Source organism: Malus domestica, chromosome 15 (genome assembly GCF_042453785.1).
Source record: "Malus domestica chromosome 15, GDT2T_hap1".
Lineage (NCBI taxonomy): Eukaryota > Viridiplantae > Streptophyta > Magnoliopsida > Rosales > Rosaceae > Malus > Malus domestica.
In genome coordinates, this window is record NC_091675.1 from 53,663,419 (window position 1) to 53,684,545 (window position 21,127).

At 38.2% G+C, this 21,127-nt stretch overlaps 4 protein-coding genes across 9 annotated transcripts; 2 read left to right on the top strand and 2 right to left on the bottom strand.

Moving 5' to 3' along the window:
- Positions 1 to 760: 760 nt before the first annotated feature.
- Positions 761 to 1,939, bottom strand: LOC108171239 (serpin-ZX-like). The gene is made up of 2 exons (XM_070813063.1): positions 1,770 to 1,939; positions 761 to 1,604 (listed from the first exon to the last, which is right to left on the bottom strand). Exons 1-2 carry the CDS (start codon positions 1,937 to 1,939, stop codon positions 761 to 763), a joined length of 1,014 nt encoding a protein of 337 aa, XP_070669164.1.
- A 2,099-nt stretch (positions 1,940 to 4,038) lies between these two features.
- On the bottom strand, positions 4,039 to 5,563 carry LOC103416436 (uncharacterized). 3 transcript variants are annotated; one of them, XM_070813200.1, is made up of 3 exons: positions 5,070 to 5,476; positions 4,256 to 4,968; positions 4,039 to 4,205 (listed from the first exon to the last, which is right to left on the bottom strand). In XM_070813200.1, exon 2 carries the CDS (start codon positions 4,956 to 4,958, stop codon positions 4,263 to 4,265), a length of 696 nt encoding a protein of 231 aa, XP_070669301.1. In that variant the 5' UTR covers positions 4,959 to 4,968; positions 5,070 to 5,476; the 3' UTR covers positions 4,039 to 4,205; positions 4,256 to 4,262. The 3 variants fall into 3 exon arrangements, with proteins under 3 accessions (XP_070669301.1, XP_028950504.1, XP_028950505.1); XM_029094671.2 differs by having other exon boundaries at positions 4,039 to 4,968; positions 5,475 to 5,563; XM_029094672.2 differs by having other exon boundaries at positions 4,039 to 4,968.
- A 106-nt stretch (positions 5,564 to 5,669) lies between these two features.
- LOC103416435 (large ribosomal subunit protein eL30) lies at positions 5,670 to 7,256 on the top strand. The gene is made up of 4 exons (XM_008354679.4): positions 5,670 to 5,962; positions 6,078 to 6,179; positions 6,817 to 6,885; positions 6,986 to 7,256. Exons 1-4 carry the CDS (start codon positions 5,836 to 5,838, stop codon positions 7,024 to 7,026), a joined length of 339 nt encoding a protein of 112 aa, XP_008352901.1. The 5' UTR covers positions 5,670 to 5,835; the 3' UTR covers positions 7,027 to 7,256.
- Positions 7,257 to 16,255: 8,999 nt separating this feature from the next.
- On the top strand, positions 16,256 to 20,596 carry LOC103402544 (transcription factor TCP8-like). 4 transcript variants are annotated; one of them, XM_070814070.1, is made up of 2 exons: positions 16,256 to 18,692; positions 19,944 to 20,596. In XM_070814070.1, exon 1 carries the CDS (start codon positions 16,857 to 16,859, stop codon positions 18,675 to 18,677), a length of 1,821 nt encoding a protein of 606 aa, XP_070670171.1. In that variant the 5' UTR covers positions 16,256 to 16,856; the 3' UTR covers positions 18,678 to 18,692; positions 19,944 to 20,596. The 4 variants fall into 4 exon arrangements, with proteins under 4 accessions (XP_070670171.1, XP_070670173.1, XP_070670172.1 ...); XM_070814072.1 differs by having other exon boundaries at positions 19,955 to 20,596; XM_070814071.1 differs by lacking the exon at positions 19,944 to 20,596 and adding an exon at positions 19,394 to 19,775.
- Positions 20,597 to 21,127: the final 531 nt, after the last annotated feature.

Consider the following 21,127-nt stretch of genomic DNA (forward strand, 5'->3'; position numbering starts at 1 on the left):
TCTCTCTCTCTCTCTCTCTCTCTCTCTCTCTCTCTATATATATATATATATATATATATAAAAAGTCATCACAAGATATCGACGCGGCTCAACTGTAACCGCTCAAATAGGAGAGAGAGTGAAATCTAGAGGGGAGAGAATCATATTCCTTTGATAATTCTAAGTTGAATTTGAATTTAATTTTCTAGGGAATAATACTTGCATCCCTAACGACGAAAGTGCACATATTCCACTATGTGTAAATAACGTATCTAAGGTTGTTCCTTTTGTGACCAAAATGTCATGGGTTTGAGTCGTAGAAACTACTTTTTAAAGCAAGAATAAAGTTGTATACGATAGACATTTTCCAACCCTCACAAAGCGATTAACCTTATTGGCTTGGGTCTCCCCTGTACAATCGGTTCAGAAATCCAACCATTTCGTAAAGTGGACACAGATCGACGGGGAAATAATGCAACTATCTCTCCACCAAAGTTTTGGCAACATAAGTATGCAAGATTAAGACATGAATGTAAGACTTTGGGTTCATACTTTCTTAATAGACATGAGAAACAATATTTTCAAAAGTTGACAACAAATAAAAAGTAAACATAGTACTAATCTGAGAACAATCCATCATCACGCGCATCCAATTGGCTATCAAAACCAATATCTTAAAAGATTAAAAAGAAATAAAAGTCATCACATAAAAATAAAGAGTTATATGGACTACCAAGAGAACTAAGAACAGACCGTTTCTGTCCCTCGATCCATGATAAAATCATTCTTTGAGCGGATTGAGCACGTGACCAATGAACTGAACCGTTCCAGTAATTTCCTCACTGATCAAGAACAGGAATGGGTGATCAGCCACAAAGTGTATCCGTTTAATCGGTTTAAATGACTCACCACAACAACGCAACTCGGCAAAAACAGAAACAGCTGCAGCTTTTGTGCCTTCTTCATCAACCTCAATGAAGGATTTATGAATTATATTGGCCTTGCGAAGAGGTGACTCCACCATCTCACTCAAATCACCATTCCCATTGAAAGGCAGAACCAGTCCTAAATCCTCCAGAATTTTGGAAGCTTTAAAGCCAGAGGTAAACTTAAACCTTGGGATTTTGAAGGCACCAACTTCGACTCTTGTTTTGGGGAGATAGCGATCTAAGAAACCAGGCTCGGAGCAAACTCTGTCGACCAAAGCTGGGAGCCCATCTCTTTCATTAGGAAGTAAAAAGTACATCGAAAACTGCCGCTCCTTGTCTTTTCCTGGTTCATACTCAAGCTTTGCGACCTTGAAGCTGTCAAAGGCTCTTACATACTGGTCCTCGTAGCTTCTGCACATGAACGGTGCCCGGACTTTAGTACCATTGAGAAGGTAAAAGTTATGCTTGAATGTCATTGATGCATCAAACTGGTCGTTCCAAACTCCTTTGAAGTACAAGGCATTTGCAATTATAAGCTTGGAGTCTCTTTTAACCGTCCCAGGAAGAAGAACCTCAGTGATAAGGCCGTTCGTCTCCTTTTCAACCCATGAATTCACTTCAACTCTCGCTTTGTCAGGGTCAGTCTTGATACTGACTTGTTTAATCGCTGCCTTGTAAACAGTGTCCACAACCTCCCTGAAAGATGGTTTGATAGAGAGAGACTCCTCAACCCAGAGGGCATTGGCAAAGTTGAGACAAGGGCCGCCTCTAGCGGATCCGTCTGCTAAGACCAAAGTTACAAGATGGGCGGCGAGGGAGTTGAGTTGGTCGGAGGACTCGGACTTGAGGAAAGAGAGCTACTGGTCCTTAGTGAGACCCTTTGAACCGGCTGTTATCAAGAACAACACGACCTGGATGGACAACGGCGAGTACACAATGTTCTTCCCTTTGCCTTCAGTCATGAGAAGATGCTTGGTGATTTTGAGTGCGACATCGGTTAGGTTGCTGGTGGAATACTCTTTGGGATCCATATCGATCGTTAACTTATGGGAGGAGGAGACACCAGCTGCAAGTAATTGGAGAGATTTAGATATAAATTGATCAAACCCTAAAACACACTCATGGCCGTATTGCCATGTATCCTTTAATAACTAGGCTTTTATACATCATACATACAATACACATGCACACACACATATAAATATGTATACACACATATTTATACATGAAGAAAACCGATTGAGAAATTGATAGAGATGTGGATAACTTATAAAACCCTATTATATTTATCAAGTGATTAAAATATAGCAGATGTTTCATGGTACTTGGTTGGTTCCCCTTCATTCGTTGGTTTGCAATTCAAGAAACCCTACATACCTCTTTATTTCTCAAGCACCTTTTTGTACCTTAATATTCTTCAATTAATTCGATCCAACGGCCGAAAGTTAAAAGGATGTGTGCGTAGCACACCCCAACCTAAACGCCAAACCCTTTACTACGTACTTTGAATATGTAGTCAAATAGATAGAAACCCTAAACCCTCGAATCAATAGAAACCTAGATGTGCAGAAAATTTGAAGAAGTACTTAGGCTACTGATATGAAAATTGAATAGAGATTAGGAGTAAATTTTTCGTTCCATACCTGAGTGCTTCTTCGTTCGTGGTGAAGACGACGAGCTTCTCGGACGAATACGCTGAGTTTTTTAACACTGATGAAACACGCGAGTTGTTGTGGTACTATGGGTCCTCTATATATATTCAGTTGAAAATATTGAGTTTAGGATTAATTAAGAATTCCTTCTCAAATTCAATTTAATAATCTCACAAACTCAAATACTTTTTCATAATTAGTATTTATAAGATAGAGCAATACTAGGAAATAAATCAAATCAAATCTTTGTCCACAGAAAACCTAGATCAAATCAAATCAAATCAAATTAAATCTCTAAAATAATTTTCTTTATATTTCCCAACACCCCTTCTCACAATATATAGGTCATTTTTCATGAATACCCAGGATTTCTACCTTTATGTTTACTCAGGATACGTCATTTTTCATGAACACCTAGGATTTCTACCTGTATGATTTTTCATGAATACCCAGGATTTCTACCCGTATGATCTATCACGTTGTAAGTAGACTTAAGCTTAGCCCAAGATTTCAAAATTATCGTCAGCTCACCTTAACTTCGTTATGTTTTCCATCCAAATAAGTTGTGTTCAAGGTTATTTTGGACTTTTTACCTCTTTTTCATATGTTTATTTTTTATTTTTTATACAAACATATATTACATTAAGGAATGAGAGAATAAGTTGGTTTCAGACTTTTGACCTTTGTTTCACAAGTTCTCTATGGTACGAACTTGAGAATTTTGGCTACTAAAAAAACATGTTGCGTTCGTTTTAAAAGCTTATGGTGAAGTACTAACACGAAGTTTAGCAAATTTTAATATTTGATAATTCAACGTGGTCAATCATATCAATAAAAAAAAGAGTTGAAACGTCCGAACTCCGAAACAATCTTGAAGTGTAGTGGGGAGTTAAAATGTCTGAATAACCTTGAAAAGTAGTCGCGTGCAAGCAGGGGCTGATCCACAATGGGTCAAACCGGGCCATTTGACCCTGTGGAGCCAGAAATCTGGCTGGAGAGCGCTTTCAATGACCCTGTGGTTGTCTGGGTTTTAGTTGTTCGTGCCTACAAGGTGTTCAACGAAATGCTCAATGGCGCCATTTTGTTCACCAAACTCTTCTTACACTAAACTAATAAGAAGTCCGGTTTTATTAATGTTCTTTTCTCGTTCTCTCTTTCCTTTCTGTTTTTCTCTTTGTACAAACCGGTTGTTTCTACTTTCGCTCAACCCTTTAAATCTACATAGGATTTCTAGCTATACGACTGCAATATATGAAAACGATGTGAATCGAACTGAATCAAACGCTTTGGTTTTGTTGTAACTTGGTTTGGTTACGGTTTTACACTAAAACTTAACATACCCGGACCTCGTTCACCCCTACACACGATTAAGATATTGATCGATTTTGAGAACTCTTATTCCTGCAGAAGATTTTGAGAAAACTGTATTATTCATATCGATCGACTTTGGTAATATAGCTCAACTGCTGAAACGTAAGTAGTGGTAGTAAAACATGAATTGCTTTCAGAAATTTGACAACCCAATGTAGCATTACCACAAGTAATCAAACAACCAAAAGATTTGCTACAAGTTATATTTAGGCAGGGAGGAAGAGAACCTGGAAAAATACAGCAGGAAGGTATAAGTTGAGCGAAAAAGATATTACTTCGATTAGAATCCAACTTCATTTGAACCTAACAATTGTCTAGGTCAACAATCAGTTCAGAAGTCCAACCATTTGGCGAAGTAGACACAGGTTGATGGGGAAATAATCCCATCCGGTGTACATTGACTTATCCGCGGACAAACTCCACATGGAATAGAAGCCATTGCGCCAACTTTGGTTTCTCCTCTAGTACCTCCCTTGCTTTTGCATTTATAGCAAACTTTTCCAATTTGAATCGAAGCAAACTCCCCCATCCCGGTGCTCTTCACCTCCATGACTCGATTGTCCAAAACCAAATCCCTCACAATCTCCTCCGTTTGCTGTTTTGTAAACTCGGTCTTGAATATTTTAGTCTTTCTGATTGCGTCTGCAATTCCCTCCAACGTCGCAACCTTCTGCTGATATATCATCTTCGCAAACTGATCTTTTACAAGGTTTATATAATCTTTGTCGAGTTTCCCCTCCGAGTACCAAGCCCCACCGGTTAACTCCTTGGAGGGCTCAAATTCTGTAGCAATGTAATGCTTTCTCCCCTTGCTTTGGACATTTACAACCTCTTGTATCAGTTTCTTTGCTTGAAGTGTTTTTAAGGCTGCGTTAAACACCTTGTCAGGGAGGTTTGTCTCTTTCTTCATGTCTCGTGTCCAAATCCCCATATCTTGCTTGCCATGGATCACATTGTATAGAATTCGCTCGTTCTGGCTCAAAGAGTCCGCCGGGGAACTAGAGTCTGGCTGTTTCCGTTTGCTCATTGCTATGATCCTGTCGAGGAGAAAAAGAAACATCAGAAGAAACTTATCGACACTTGCATCACAAAGCCGAAGACCTGCCCGTTGCAGATTAACACTACTGGAAAAACTAACCAATGAACAAGATAAACTGGAATCGCTCCAGGGGCCTCACGCTCGTTCTTGGTTTCACCCAAAACTACTACGATTGCAAGATTATAAACTCGGAAACTTCAACTTATCAACTATCTTAACAATTGAATTACAATGGTATACATAAACACTTAACCCTAATGGAAAATTGAAACCCTAAAACAAATAGAAACAGGAATAATCCTAATAAAACACAAAAGAATCCTAACCCTCGTGAAATTTCAAGAAAAAAAAGGACATGGAAGAATTAAAAAAAAAAAACCCTAGAAATTTCAAATTTAACAACTTCTGCAAAATCCACTTCCCAAATTTCAAACCAAATTAAACTCCTTCAAAATTTTGAAATTAGCCCAATATATATATACACACATATATAAATAAGCATACCTGTAAAGCTCTGTTCGGCTGAACTGAAGGAAGAAGCACGCAGAGAGTTGCAGAAGTTGCAAACCTTTAAACGACAAAACATAGCTTGCCGTTTGTGGGCTTTAGTATCATCATTAGAATATGGGCCGGCCCAAACCGAAAAGCAAGTAAAAAAAACCCTAATAAAGTCACGTGATCTGCACGTGCGATACCTTCATCATCCCTGCTATTTAATACTTAAACACCCTGAACGGACCATCCGCCTCCTTCTGAAACCTTCGCGCGGTTCTTCTGGGTGTCGGCCTCCGCGCGGTTCTTCTGGGTGTCGGCCTCCGCGCAGCTAGAGAGAGAGAGGGAGGAGAGGGAGAGGTTGCAATCGACAATGGTGGCGCCAAAGAAGACGAAGAAGACCCATGAGAGCATCAACACCAGGCTCGCTCTCGTCATGAAGAGCGGCAAATACACTCTTGGTTACAAAACCGTCATCGATTCCCTCCGCAGCTCCAAAGGCACCCGATTTCTTCCTCGTTTTGATTCTTTGGTTTTTGAATTCTAAGTACTGGGTTCGTTTCAAGTTTTTGTAATTGGGATTTGATTGTGTTGTTGTGGAAATTGTATTTGCAGGCAAGTTGATCATTATCTCCAACAATTGCCCGCCTCTTCGGAAGTCGGAAATTGAATACTACGCCATGCTTGCGAAGATTGGGGTTCACCATTACAACGGAAGTAAGTGGTTCTCTGTATAATTAATCTGGGTTTGCTTGCTTTAGGTAGATTTTTTCGTGAACTTATGATGTTACAAGTTTGTAGAATTGGCATGGATGTTTGGTTGGTGTCTTTGTTGTATACTTTGCTTTTCGCCTGATACATCGATGAAACAGAACTAATGTTATTGTTTATGAATGTTATGGGCTTGGATGTTGTGGAATTTATCAATACCTTGTTGGGTCGTTTTCTTAGCATCATCTACGACAATTTACAAATTCACGTAAAAAAAGTGGTTTAGTTAAACTAGAGAGTTTATCTCGCCTCGTTTGGTGGCTTGTGTTGGATAATTCACTGTATTTAATCCATTTCTTGCTTCAACATGGAGAACTAATGTTGTATTTGCCCGTCGTGTTACACGCATATATCTCCATTTTGTTCACAAGTAGGAGTAATGCGAGACATTTTCCGTGTTGTTTTGTTATATTTTCTTTCTGCCGTGTTGTATCTCTTTGATGGTGGAAAGAATTTGAAATAATAAAGTTGATTATACTTGCTCTATTCATTTTCGTTTGGTAAAGTTTGTCAACTAGTATATAATTGAGTTTGCAATACTATTACCTTTTCATTTGGTTGGTCATACTTGTTCTGTTTTCAGACAATGTTGAGCTCGGTACAGCCTGCGGCAAGTATTTCCGTGTTTCCTGCCTTAGCATCATCGATGCAGGTACTCAAAAGTAGTATTACCATTCTGCACGATTTGTTGCACAAACTACTGATATGATAACCAATTTGGCTGACTTGTCACATGTTATAATAATTTTCAGGTGATTCGGATATCATAAAGACTCTACCTGGTGATCATTGAGGAACGCTGGATATCGCCCCCATTTTTGAAAGTACAATTGGGTTTGTAGGCTTGCTTTCATTGAAATACTCTGGTTTTCTATGAGGATGTATTTTTTTTTCAATTAGTACGAGGATACTTCCAATATATGAGGTTATCTTATCTTAGAAGTGACCTTCATGGTGTTATGAGAATCGTCTAAAGTTAAATTTTATTATGTTAGAGAAGTCCCATTCTGGGTTTTCTTTTCATCTGTTTTTTCGGTAATGCTCCCAGTTTACACCGTCTGTGCACACAGGGTTTCCAACCTTGATCTAGAATTGCTTACGTATATCTCAGTCTTCTCCTTAACTTGTCGTAGTAAACACCGGAAAGATGGAATGTTGAATCTTAGTGTTATAACCTTGTTTATTTTATGGACTTTGCGTAAGCTTGGTTCCAATTTACCATTAGACTTCTGGCAACAATGGTGGATTCTGGTATGGTTTGGTTCTGGTTCTGTCGTTCGCCCTTCACTTCACAGCCTAGTCCATGTCATCAAAATGGCCATTGCTCGTGAGTCCGTTAGGCTTGCGAAAATTGTGCAATTGAGGGGATTTGTGTGAGGGAAGGAGACGATGACCATTTGATCGGACCCAAACATCATCTGTTTCAGATGCGAGAACGATCATGTTGCATAAGCAAAAGCGCTGCTGACGGTGCTTGGTCCCCGAAGCAAAAACACTCCTGTCGTTGCCACAACCATGATGGAACTCGTATGGCATCAGAGACCGATATCAGAGATCGACTCAACGAGGATTCTTTCATTTTTCCTGTTGAGGTTGTGTGTTGGTACCTGAGAAAAATGGAAGATGCAGAATGCCAGAGGACACGGAGGGTTTCAAGAGTCCTGAAACCAAAGGAAGTAAGTTTTGGGTTGGATTTTGTTAATATGACACCGATACATGAGAGATATGTTGATACGTATCGATATTTAATACTAATACATCAATATAACATTGTTAATACGACATCTTTGCTCACGTCGCTCCGTGTATTTTAAGTGATCCGCTCGTACCGTAGAACTGTCGGCCAAGTCGCCTCTTGATCCTCAATGGTGTTTTGTTTTGATCTTGCTTTCGAGTGTTCGTCCACTTATGAATTAGCCATTTGGGCCTTTTCAGTGTTCGTTCAATCCTTAGAGTTTGCCTTAGTCTCTTCATGCGATGCGGATGTTACATCTCATGTCCTGCTTAGTTACAAGTTCACGTCACTAAATTCGTTTATTTGGCTTTTGTTGGGATTGCCCATGATGGCTCATTATACTTGCCATTAGACCCCTTCCTTTCGAACACCCTTAACTCATCGATTCATATTTTTGGTTGTCATATGCATTTTCTTGAAAAGGGTGAAAGCGATTTGACAACCACCATTAAGCGGCATTACCATTCTAACTAGACATGTTTAGACCATGTATTCATATGGGAGTTCTTGTGTTCAATTTTTTGTTTCAATTACGAAAATTAAACTCTAAACTTATCTTAATCATAACTCAATACTCTACTGTAAGTTCGACAAATCCAAGGACATAATTTTGACGAAGTAATTCGTTGTCAAATATTTGGCACGACTTGTGAGACTGATCAATTTTAACACTTGAAGTAGGACATCCTTGAATGATTTGAGGGAGACATTATTATTACATTTTGGTATTGTCACACACGCCAAACTGCATACTATTGAAGATGCTCTTCTAATACTGGTAAAACTCGAAATTAAAGGGGCCTCAGAAATTGATGTTTCTGAAATCAAATTATGTGACGGATATGTTGTACAACTTACTCTACAATGTATTTTATCAATCCGATCGTCTGCTTTTTAGGTTTTTCTTAGAGAATTGTTATTAGTACTTTAAAAATCTCATTTTACACTCTTTACTAGTGTGTTTTTCTTTCTAATTATAGAAAGTTTGGAGTGCAAAATGAAATTTTTAGAGTGTCAATAACAATTTCTTTTTTTTAAGGCTTACTTAAATCGAAACCATATGATAGTTGGATTAAATGGTTTTGAATTTCTCTAATTTTTTGCAATGAGGCTCTATCAATGATGGATTGAAATTTAAACAGTTCGGCTCGTTAAAGAAATTTATGAAGTTAGCACAACAAGGTTTTCATCGGGACTCCCTGTGTGTGTATATATTATTTACATATATAAAGACGCAGGTCCTGCACTGCACTAGAGACTGGAGAAGTAGAGAGTAGAGCCCACCCACAGCGTACCATGTACCGGGTATTTAGATGCTATGCATGTGGAGCCCTATCAATGACGAGAAATGCTATCCCGGCCCACTTGTAGACATAACTTTTACTTGTTCCTTCAGGTGGCGAAGAGCCGACACCGAGGTGCCAAACCTTCCTGTCGATGGGGACAAATGAAAGATTCTAGCTATGGTGCATGGTAGAAAACGTACCTGTAAATATCGGGATTGCTATGGATCCATCTAAAATAAACAAGCAGTTAATGCTTGTAAGCTTAGTGTCGAGTTTAAAGAAATATGAAAAACACGGTTCGAGAGATATTTCATTATTTGGTACGACATTAGCATTACTTAAAATTGTACAAAATTTTGGACCTCAACACTTGGCTCTACCACAACTCCCATTAGAAGCTGTTAGTCTTCGAGATGCTCTCAATTTTGCAATCCTACGAAGCATCAAGCATATCTCATGTTCAAGTGAAAGGAGATTCTAAACTTGTCGCTGATGCGATCCTTGGTTGATTCTCAGTCCCGTAAAAAGTGCGTACTATTATTAAGGATATACGCTTCTTAGTATGACATTTTGATTCTATACCATGAAGTCACATTTTTGCGGAGGTTATTTTCTAAGCAACTATCCTCTTAGTTTGTGATGGTGAAAATTGTTCTAGAAATTTTAGCCTGTAGTTCTATTTTTTCAGAGCTAAACAACGCCATTTTCATATTATATACCAAGAAGTATTTTGATTTTCTTATCTTCATGGTGTTGGAGAATATGATCCTATATCAGATAAATGACAAAAAATAATATACAACTAGCACACAACAAATTTCGCCCCTAATATCACCTAAGCCTTTTGTAATAAAGTCGACACTAATTATAGGTGGTTAAGAGCATTCCAATGGAAACTCTAAATGGAGTCCCTACAATCGTACGTATAGTATCTAAATATAGGGACAAAAGGCTTCCAATGGGTCAGAATAGAAGTCGCCAAAGTATCTCAATATATAGTGACTCACCCGATACCTCAAAGAAATCCTCAAATGTGAGGACTGTATATAAGGACTCAAAAAGTGAACCAACTGTTACCTATGTGGAAGGCATCTTTTTGGATTTTTTCTCTTTTTGGGAATGCTACACAACAACTTCTCTTTTTGGTTTTTTTTTTCTTCCAACGTTAGAGATAGGTGTTTTTCGTTTTCATCAATGGTCCCAATACTCCAACGAAATGAACAACGTTTTTTTTTAATATTTTAGTCCTTACATTTATGTATTATGCTATAAGGACCTCCCATTGCTGACAATATTCCTTTAGGAACCCGAATATTCCCTTAAAAGTCTCAAAATGATCCTCAAAGTTAGTGATGATAGTTGCTAAATAAAGACTCTCATTGTAGATGTTTTAAGTTAAGACAATCGATAATGTTAGTGGACCATATTGAACCTAAAATGTTATCAACTTTGACTTGAATTTGAGTAAAGGGAAATGCTAATGAGATTCTTTATAAACTCTATATCACCTTATATTTTGAGCACAATATTTTATATTGTTGACATAATATTAATGTTAAAGTATGATGTGACACAGAGTAATAAAGGATCACAGTTTTTAACCTCTTACTTTATCGGGCAAGAAAGTAAATGAGTAAAGGGATAAATGTTAAAAGGAGAAAGTAAAAGGGAACAGAAAGAAATGAAGATCAGCACTGAAAAAACATTTAATGATGGGATATTACGGTAAATTTAGGCTGACAGCCGTGCACAAAATCTGAAAAAACAGACCAATAATCAACGGCTTTAATCGGTAAGTCGTCATCCTCCCATGTGGGTGGTCTGGCATCTGCTTGTGAGATCTGGCTTCTCTGCCCTCCTAATTCTCATAGCCTATTCCCTCTTATTTGTGCTGTTACAATTAAGTCACATCAATATTTTATATCATTATTATTTTTTGTCTTATTATTTCTATAAAAAAATCAATATAAAATGTTGAAATCGCTTAACCGTGACCGCACAAAATAGAAGATGATGAGATTGTATGAAACTGGAAGGGCAGAGAAGCCGGTCCCTGCCTGTGAGCTGTGACAACACCATTTTTGGAATTTGATGTAATTAATTTGGAAATTTAATTAAATTGGTTAGTTGGAAGATTTGGAATTGGGATTTAAGTGATATAATAATAATAATAATAATAATAATAATAATAATAATAAATAAATAATAAGAGGGTGCGATGCGTCTCCATCGAGTACGGAGAACCAAACAAAGGAGTATAATGCAGCAACAGTAATTCCCCACTGTGACCACTGTTCTTTCCCCCCCACCTCACAAGCGCTGCAGTGAAATTAAATCGGATGAGATTTAAATAACTAAATCACTACTTTACGAGAAATTTTTTATTAGGTCTGCCTCATGCGACAACAAATTCTAAATCGAATGAGATTTACAAGAAGTGAGTTCCAACCCCTCGAATATGTTGTCGAATAAAATAACTATAAATATGTTATAAAGCATCATGAGGAGGAACTTCTTCTCATCCGTTGGGGATCAGCCAAGTTAATTCTTGGTGAAAAAAATACTGTTTGACTACTCAAGAATGAGGGAGAATTCCTCTTCAAAATGCTTCGTGGCAAATAGATAGATAGTTCGTATTACTTTTACCGATTCTAACCATAAGTTTTTATATAGTTTGAAAACTAATGGTTCTCATATTTTATCAATATTTTAACAAATATGATCTTTACATGGTGATTTATAAATGCTTCAGTGAATCAACAACAAAGTGTATTGAGAAGGAATTCCTTCATAATTTTGTCGAGTCAGGTATTTGCAAATCTCTTTCAAATGCTTTTGATCTACTCTAGAACCAGAATGACATTCCTAATTCCATCTAACATTTTATAATTCATTTTTAAATAACTTTGTTTCGAGCCTTCCAAATCCCATACTACTAAATATTACCCAAAGTGCGGAATCCAAATGAAAAAAATGGAACCGCAACTGATACGTGCATTGGAAAAGAAGAGAGTGGTCAAGGTCTGCTTTAAATCTCGGGTATTGGCTTTTCTGATCACATTGTGCATGTTAGAGAGTAAGGTTACGTTTGTAGATCAATGACCAAGTCTTACGAGTAGTTTGACTTGCCTAATCCTTCATCATCCTCATTAAAATTAGAAAAAAGTTGAAACCGCAACTGATACGCACATAGGAAAAGAAGAGAGAGGTCAAGGTCTGCTTTAAACCTTGGGTATTGATTCTTTCTGACCGCATTGTGAGTGTTAGAGAGTAAGGCTACTTTTGTAGTTTAATGACCAAGCATTATGAGTAGGTTTTTATTATTATTATTATTTTTTTTTTTGTCAAAGAAGCCTTATGAGTAATTTGACTTGCCTAATTCTTCATCATCCTCATTAAAATAAAATAAAAATCATTGTTAGGGTTTAATTTTTGTATTTGTTCTATTGTCTAATACAAAAATGTTTATATATTTGTTGTTGAATTAAAAATGGTTATGCTGATAAAGATAGGGATGTGGGTTGGATTTGTGTGGTTATTCATAGAATTAATTAAGCTAGATGATTATCTGTTCAAATTAAAATAATTTATAAAAGCGAATGGGTCCAAGTTGGATTGCCTGGCTGAGTAGTGGCAAGCAATTAGTCTATTGTAATTAATTGTTGCTAGTTCCCTTTCAAATATGATTAAATGAGAAAGTTGAAAATGATATGCGCGCCCAAACCAAGTGTTTAGGAGTGCCATTTGGGCTAGTTGGGCAGGTTAGATGGTCAACCTAACTCTAACTTAACATTCTCAATTCAAGTTTGGATTAGGTTTGGGTTTATGCAGGTTCGAATCTCATCATTTGTAAGTGAGAGATTTTAAGTTTGAGTTTCATTGATGACGAGTAAAAAAGAAATTGACAATTCAAATGCTCACCACTTTACACTGTAGTAAGGTCAGCGCCGAGTAAACCCAGACGAAAATTAGAGTTCAAGACATATCACAACAGTTATGTGTAATGCTTTGTGCTAAGCGAGCCTATTTTTGTGGTCACCTAAGAGCACAAAATTAAGGGAAAGAGGTGTTCAAACTAGAAAGAGTGATGCAAAAAATGGGGAAAAAAATAAAATAGGGTTCAAGTAACATCTGCACCTTTCAACAGGGGAGATTATCTAGATTTTGAACATTTTAATTGTATTTTATCTTTTTCTTGCATCTGAAGTTTAGTAAAGTTTTAGAATTCAGTCTTCACCTTGTAAGACGGGGTCTAAATTTTACTCTCGTAGATGTCATGTGTTTAATAAAACACCAAAAAGAGATCTAGGCTTTATAATTTTATTTTACTATTTACTATATTAGTAAAACATAAGATCTCCCTTGTAGAAGATGTATCATCATCATATAATTGATATGAGTAATCTATCTTTTGTGATAAAATTCTCGCACTTGTCATGGTTAATAGTGAGCCGTTAACCTGTCTCTGTAAAATATTAACAACCGCATTTGCAATGGCTTGCCATTGATTAGAACCGTAGTCATAAAAATCTTAAACAAAGTCTTAACAATGGGGATTGAATTACTATTATATGTAGATTTTTTTTAAGTAAAAATAAACGGAAAAAAAATTGAGAATTGAAAGAAATTGTCTATAAAAATCCTGTATCCCTATCATCATCATTGTTGGTAATGATGCTTTATAATCATTCTGCTAACTTCACCTTGTTAAAAACCTTAGTCAAATGGGAAAGAGCTAATGCGACAACCAATTCACAAATTATTGAAGCTTCTGTAAAAGCTAGACTAAACAATAAAGTACCAGACTAAGCAGTAAAGTACATTGGATTTTCCCTCCGCCTCTAGCTGTGTTGCAATCCCTACTACAACTTGTCTTTTCACCACCCTCAAATGATGGTAATGCTTACCACTATATTTGTCATCATTAAATAAGTTTAAATTTCGAGATCTGGATAGTGTATAGATATAAATCTCAAAATTTAACATAATCCAATGATAATAAGTAGGGTGGTAAACAAGGCTACTCAACAGTTTGAGATAATTACAAAATTTAACCTAATCCAATGATAATAAACGTGGTGGTAAGCTACCCAACAGTTAAAGATAAGCACACCGCTTCACTAATTAATGGGAAATTAAATAAGCAAATGTATGAGACAACAACCCAAAAATTTAGGCATCCAATCAAATATAATGGTGATTAAGCCAAGTTGTATTGATCTGTTAGATCAGTAGGAAAAGAGAATTCTCTCAAACTTTTACTCTGGGACATTTACTGAGGTATTTTATTTTAGGCACTAATTCAAAAGTTATCAAGATAATTAGCATAAATGTTACCAAAACTCAATGTTATTATATCCATCCATGCAATGCCAAAAAGAGAACCCTCATCCAATATTTAGTTAGATATATGCATGCTCGCTTACTAATCCGTAATCGAAATGAGAATCTTTACCCAACTTTTAGTTCGATACATATATTAGTAGTCATCATAGAGTCTTTTTTCATACAACATTACTGCGAAGAGATTTGGAAAAAAAAACACAGTAGAGCAACTATAATTATATACTTATTAAATTCATCATTCATGAGAATTCAATCGTAAAGACCTCTCACTTGTAAGTTAAAAAAGAATACCACTAAGTTGTACTACTAGTGACACCACTTGTGAACTAAAGTTTGATCAACTCTCTTCCTCAAACGAGACTGATTTAGAGGAATCAACTATCTAACTGAATCAATAATATGAAATCGTTTAGTCATTAAATTGTATAAAAATATATGATCGGATCGGTAAAAGTATTATCTATTTGTTGCAGTTGATTGACTAAATGACCATTGTTTTAATTTATTTTTTTTGCAAAAATGATCTTTACATAATGATTTACAATATTAATGGATCTGATCAAAATCATGAAGTTATGTGAATTGGTCACGAAACATTTTGATGAGGAATTCTCCCTCATTATTGAGTAGCCAACAATTGTTCTTTTTCCACTATGAATTAACTTGGCTCCTCAATGGATGAGTAGGAGGAGTTCCCCCTCAAGATATTTTATAACATTTTCACATAACTTCATACTTGTGATCAAAACCGTTCATATTATAAATCACTATGTAAATATCATCTTTGCAAAAATTCAATAAAATATGAGATTGTTTAGTCATTGAATTGTATAAAAACAAATGATTGGATTTGAAAACATTACGAATTGTCTATCTGTTTCATACAATCGATGGATTAAGGACGGAGATGATATTTATAGAGTAATTTATAACATAAATAATTTGAATTATAAACATAAAAATCTGTGAATCGATCACAAAGTATCTTGAGGAGAAACTCCTCATTTATTTGAAGGAGCCAAGCATTCCTCTTTGCACTAACCAAAAGCTCTTACATATTACATATAAGTTGCTAATTACATTTTAGCTAACAAACAAGAGGAACAGTTCATCTCTTTTCAAAGCAACAAGTAAGCAGTCCTCTTCCAATCCTCCACCGATCTCTATATATTAGAAATCAATGGGTTGGGATGAGCTGTCCTGCTAGTGCATTAGATGCTTTTATCTGCATGCTTACGTGCGCCGTCTAGCTGCTTGCCGCTTGCTTCCCTGCTCTCGACTGGGAGAAACTTGACTCACCCTCCCACTCCCTCCCTCCCTCCTATATCAGTAATTTACCATTTCATAACATATTCTGGTCTGACCCTGAAATTCTGCAGAATGGTAAAAGAAATATATGAGTGGAAAACTCTGATATTTATCTTGTTTATGAATGTGGGCACCTCTATTATTGTTAAAAGGGCCGCTGGAGGACTCTTGAGAAGACCAAGTTGCCCCTAGAACAGTGTTGGTTGGGTGGGTGACTTTGGGTTTTCAAAGCACAGAAAAAAAAGAATAGGAAAATTAAGGAGAATGTTTATAGAGAGAGAGAGAGAGAGAGAGAGAGAGACTGTTGGATGTAAAACCAAAAAAATATGAACAAAATTACTGGGGACGAGGAGGGGTTCAGGCAGGCATAAATGTGGGTGTAAAAAAGAGAGGTGGATTCCTATCATTCCTTTTACCAGACCCCACGAGTGGAGGGCGGAGGGGTCTTCTCTTTCTCTTTCTCTTGTCTTACTTCCTTCCTCATAGCTAGTAGCTCCACCACAAAGGACCCTCACCTGCTTGACCTAATTTCTCTCTCTTAGATATTTCTCTCTCTAAAGAGTAAGTGCTACTTCTGGTGCTGCGCAGGGGAAGGACAAGAGTTAATCATAGACCAAGAAAGTAAGAACCCCACAAACTCACTCTTAGTTGGTCTTAGCTTGGTCCAACTCCAATCCAAACCCTGCCATATTTTTAAAGAGATTCTCACTCCACCTCACCCCCTCTCTCTCTCTCTCTAAAGTCCAAAGTCCAACCCAGCTCAAGAGAGAGAAAGACGAGAGAGAAGAAAAAGAAAATTACTATTGTGGATGACTGATGAGTGAGAGAGAGACGAAGTGGATCAAGATCAATCAGCCAACAGCAACTTAAAACCCAAGAAACAAAAAAACACATAAAAATAAAGATATCATCTCTCTCTTCCTCCAAGTCCAAACCCTTCCCTACCAAATGGACTTATCAAATTTCCAACCCAACAACAACAAGAAGCAGCAGCAGCAGCAGCAGCAAAACAGCAACACTTCCACTTCCACTTCTAACAACACCACAAGTCTCCACCACCACCATCTTCTTCCTCATCTTCAACAAAAATTCCAACACCACCACCAACAACAACACCCCTCCTCCTCTTCCTCTTATTCTTCTTCTTCTTCTTCCCACTTTGTGGGCCCCTTTGATGGCATCAGATCTTCTTCAGGAGGAGGGGGAGGAGGAGGAGGACATCCTTCCATGGGCTCCATCTCAATTCAAGCTGGCCTCACCACCACTTCCCATTCTACCCCACCACCACCAACAACTTCTGCTCCTTCCTCCTCATCTTTCTCCTCTTCCTCCTCCACCTCCTCCCCCTCCTCCACTTCCACCTCCACCGCCCCTCCCCAACTAGTCGACGCCTCCCTCGCCATCGCCACCAGATCCGATCCCCACCCACCCACCAGACCCGGCTCCCTTCTCGACTCCGCCAAAAATAACCAAATTCAACAGCAACTGACCATTTCACCCGCCACCACTCCGCCTCCAGCAGCAGCAGCAACAACGACTCCAGTGGCCAAACGATCCACCAAGGACCGACACACAAAAGTTGAAGGCAGAGGCCGACGCATACGAATGCCGGCAACCTGCGCGGCCAGAGTCTTCCAGTTGACCAGAGAACTGGGACATAAGTCTGACGGCGAGACCATCGAGTGGCTCCTCCAGCAAGCTGAGCCTTCCATCATCGCCACTACCGGAACAGGCACCATCCCAGCCAATTTCTCAACCTTGAACATATCCCTGCGCAGCAGTGGGTCAAGTCTCTCTGCTCCGCCTTCCAAGTCCGCCCCTCACTCCTTTCACGGCGCCTTGGCTCTCACCCACCGCCCTCACTACGACGAGGGTTTTGCCCATTCGGGTCTGTTGGGGTTTCATCAACAACCTCAACAGCAGCAGCAGCAGCATCCACAGCATCATCATCAGCCGCATCAGTCTCCTCTCATGACAGCAGATGAAATTGCAGAAGCGCTTCCAAGTGGCGGCGGAGACAGTGGCGGAGGCGGCGGTGGAGAATCGACTGAGAATTATATGAGAAAACGCTTTAGAGAAGATTTGTTCAAGGATGACAATCAAGAGCGAGGAGAAAGCGGCAGCGGTGGTGGAGTAGGATCGCCGTCCAGGAACAAGGCATTTAAGGGTGGGAGTAGTTGTGGGTTACAATTGCCAAAACAGCAGCAGCAGGGAGAGGAGCTAGGATCTTATTCTTCCGGGGTTTTGAGGCCTTCAAACATCTTACCCGCCACTGCGATGTGGGCAGTGGCACCAGCCCCAACAAGCGGTGCTGGCAGCACATTCTGGATGCTGCCAGTAACTGCTGGTTCGGCTGTACCTTCTATGGCCACCGGAACATCTGGGGCAGGTCCTTCAGAAGCAACCCAAATGTGGACATTCCCGTCCGCAACCGCCAGTCACGTAAGCACATTGCAAGCGCCATTACATTTCATGCCGAGGTTCAATCTTCCGGGCAGTCTTGAATTCCAGCAAGCCGGCAGCCGAGGGAGTCCCCTCCAGTTGGGCTCCATGCTAATGCAGCAACAACCGTCTCAGCATCTCGGCCTCGGAGTTTCCGAGTCGAATTTAGGCATGCTGGCAGCGCTTAATGCTTACTCTAGAGGAGGTTTAAATATGAATTCCGATCACCAGCAGAATCATCAGCATCCGTTGGATCATCATCAACAACAACACCACCAGCATCAAACTACGGATAGTGGAGATGAAGGCCCAAACAGTTCTCAATGACATGAATAATATATGGTCAGTTTTTTATTTTTATTTTTATTTTTGTGTAATTTACATGATGGCATTGGCATGCAGCTTGGTTATTGCAGTCCTCCTTCCAATTTTTCATTTAATTAATTAATATTAATTAGAGGATGAGCAGGAACACTAGAGATTTGTTGGGTTTGTGTTTTTGCAGATTTGGAAGTTGAATTTGTAATGAGATGAGTGCATGGATTTGTATTGAACCATGAGAGAAGTTAGAGAGGTACATGAAAAGATAGGTTTCATTTAAGCGGGTGCTAGATATCATACCGTTTAGTTTCGTAACTATAAAACAAAAGATTGCAGGAAAAAGAGGAAGGGAGGGATAATGATATATATTATTGCTTTACTTTTCTTTTCTGTGTATTATAATCACACACGGAGTGCTCTTTATATAGAGCCACATCCATGACAAACCAAAAAGTGAAATGTTGAAAACTTCACATGATAACAATCATACTACTGTGGCATTTTTGAAAACTTCATATAATAACAAATACACTACTGTGGGCATTCATTATCATAATTTTACAACACTCCCCCTTAGATGCCCACATTTCAACATTAGTTGCCTAGTTAAAACTTTGCTCGGAAAAACCCAGTGGGAAAAGCTGTAGCGAAAGAAAAAGAGTACAACTTTGCTTGGATTGTTGATATAGTGTTAAGTATGCTTATGTTGCCTCGTTATATAGGAAAAACCTAGTGGGAAAAATCCTAGTCGAAGGAAAACGAGTTCAACATGTACGTATCATGGATGCTCCCCTTAATATGTATCTCCCCCTGATTTCGCGTTCTTCAAGTTTAACTGATTGGTAAGTCGACGTAATCCGATACCATGCACTAGCGTCTGAAACGTGCACTTTGGTAGAGATGTGGTAAATAGGTTTGCCAAATTTTCATTGGAACAGATTTGTCTGACTTCAATAACTTTAGCCTTCGGAAGCTCATGTGCACTAAAAAACTTTGGAAATATGTGTTTAGTTATTTCGCCCTTGATGAATCATTCCTTCATTTAGGCAACATAGGCTGCATTATCTTCATGAATGATAGTTGGAGTGTCTGTCTTTGAAGGTAGACCACATGAATTCTGGATATGATGGATCATTTATCTTAACCAAGAACATTCACGACTTGCTTCATGTAAAGCAAGTATTTCAAAATGATTGGAAGATGTAGCAACTAATGTTTTCTTTGTTAAGCACCATGAAATTGTTGTATCTCCATTAGTGAACACATATACAGTTTGTGAGCAGGCTTTATGTGGACCAAAGAGAAAACCAACATCTCTATATCCAACAAGGATCTGGTCATTTGTGGATTTCTCTAAGTAGAAGAGACCCATGTCTGTTGTCTCACGAAGGTATCGTAAAACATATTTGACTCCTTTCCAGTGACGAATTGTTGGAGCAGAGTTATACCTTGCTAACAAGTTGACTGAAAAAGCTATATCTGGTTTAGTACATTGTGCTGAATACAATAAAGCACATATTGTACTCATATATGATACTTCTGGACCAAAGACCATTTCATCATTTTCTTTTGGACGGAATGGATATTTCTTAATGTACAGAGAACGAACGACCATTGGCGTGCTGAGTGGATAAGCCTTGTCCATGCCAAATCGCTTCAGGATTTTTTCAATGTAAGCTGATTGAAAGACCAAAATTCCATTAGCACAATGTTCGATTTGCAGGCCGAGACATTATTTTGTTTTCCATGGTCTTTCATTTCAAATTTTTCTTTTCAGATATTTAGCAGTTTTATAGAGCTCTTCAAGGGTTCCAACTAAGTTCATATCATCAACATATACTGCTACTATACCAAATCCAGAATTTGATTTCTTAATGAACATATAAGGGCAAATGACACTGTTGGTATATCCTTCTTTGATCAAATATTCATTGAGATGATTATACCATATTCGTCCAGATTGTTTCAGCCCATATAATGATCGCCTTAATTTGATTAAGAGCATACCTCGTGGTTTGTTAGTCGTTTAAGGCAACTTAAGTCATTATGGGACCTTCATATATATGTCAGTATTTAATTCTCTATATAGATATGCGGTGATGACATCCATACGTCGCATGTTAAGTTTTTCTGAAACCACCAAACTTATTAAGTAACAGAATGTAATTGCATCCATTACAGGAAAGTATGTCTCCTCATAATCAATTCTAGGTCTTTGTGAAAAACCTTGTGCAACGAGTCGTGCTTTATATCTTGCAATCTCGTTTATCTCATTGTGCTTTCTTGTGAATACCCATTTGTAACCCCCAGGGTTTACACCAGGCGGGGTTTGGACTACAGGTCCAAAAGCACTTCGCCTTTCTAAGGAATTTAATTATGCATGAATTGCATTTTTCCACTTAGGCCAATCTTATCTCTGTTTGCATTCATCAACACAACTGGGCTCAATATCATCG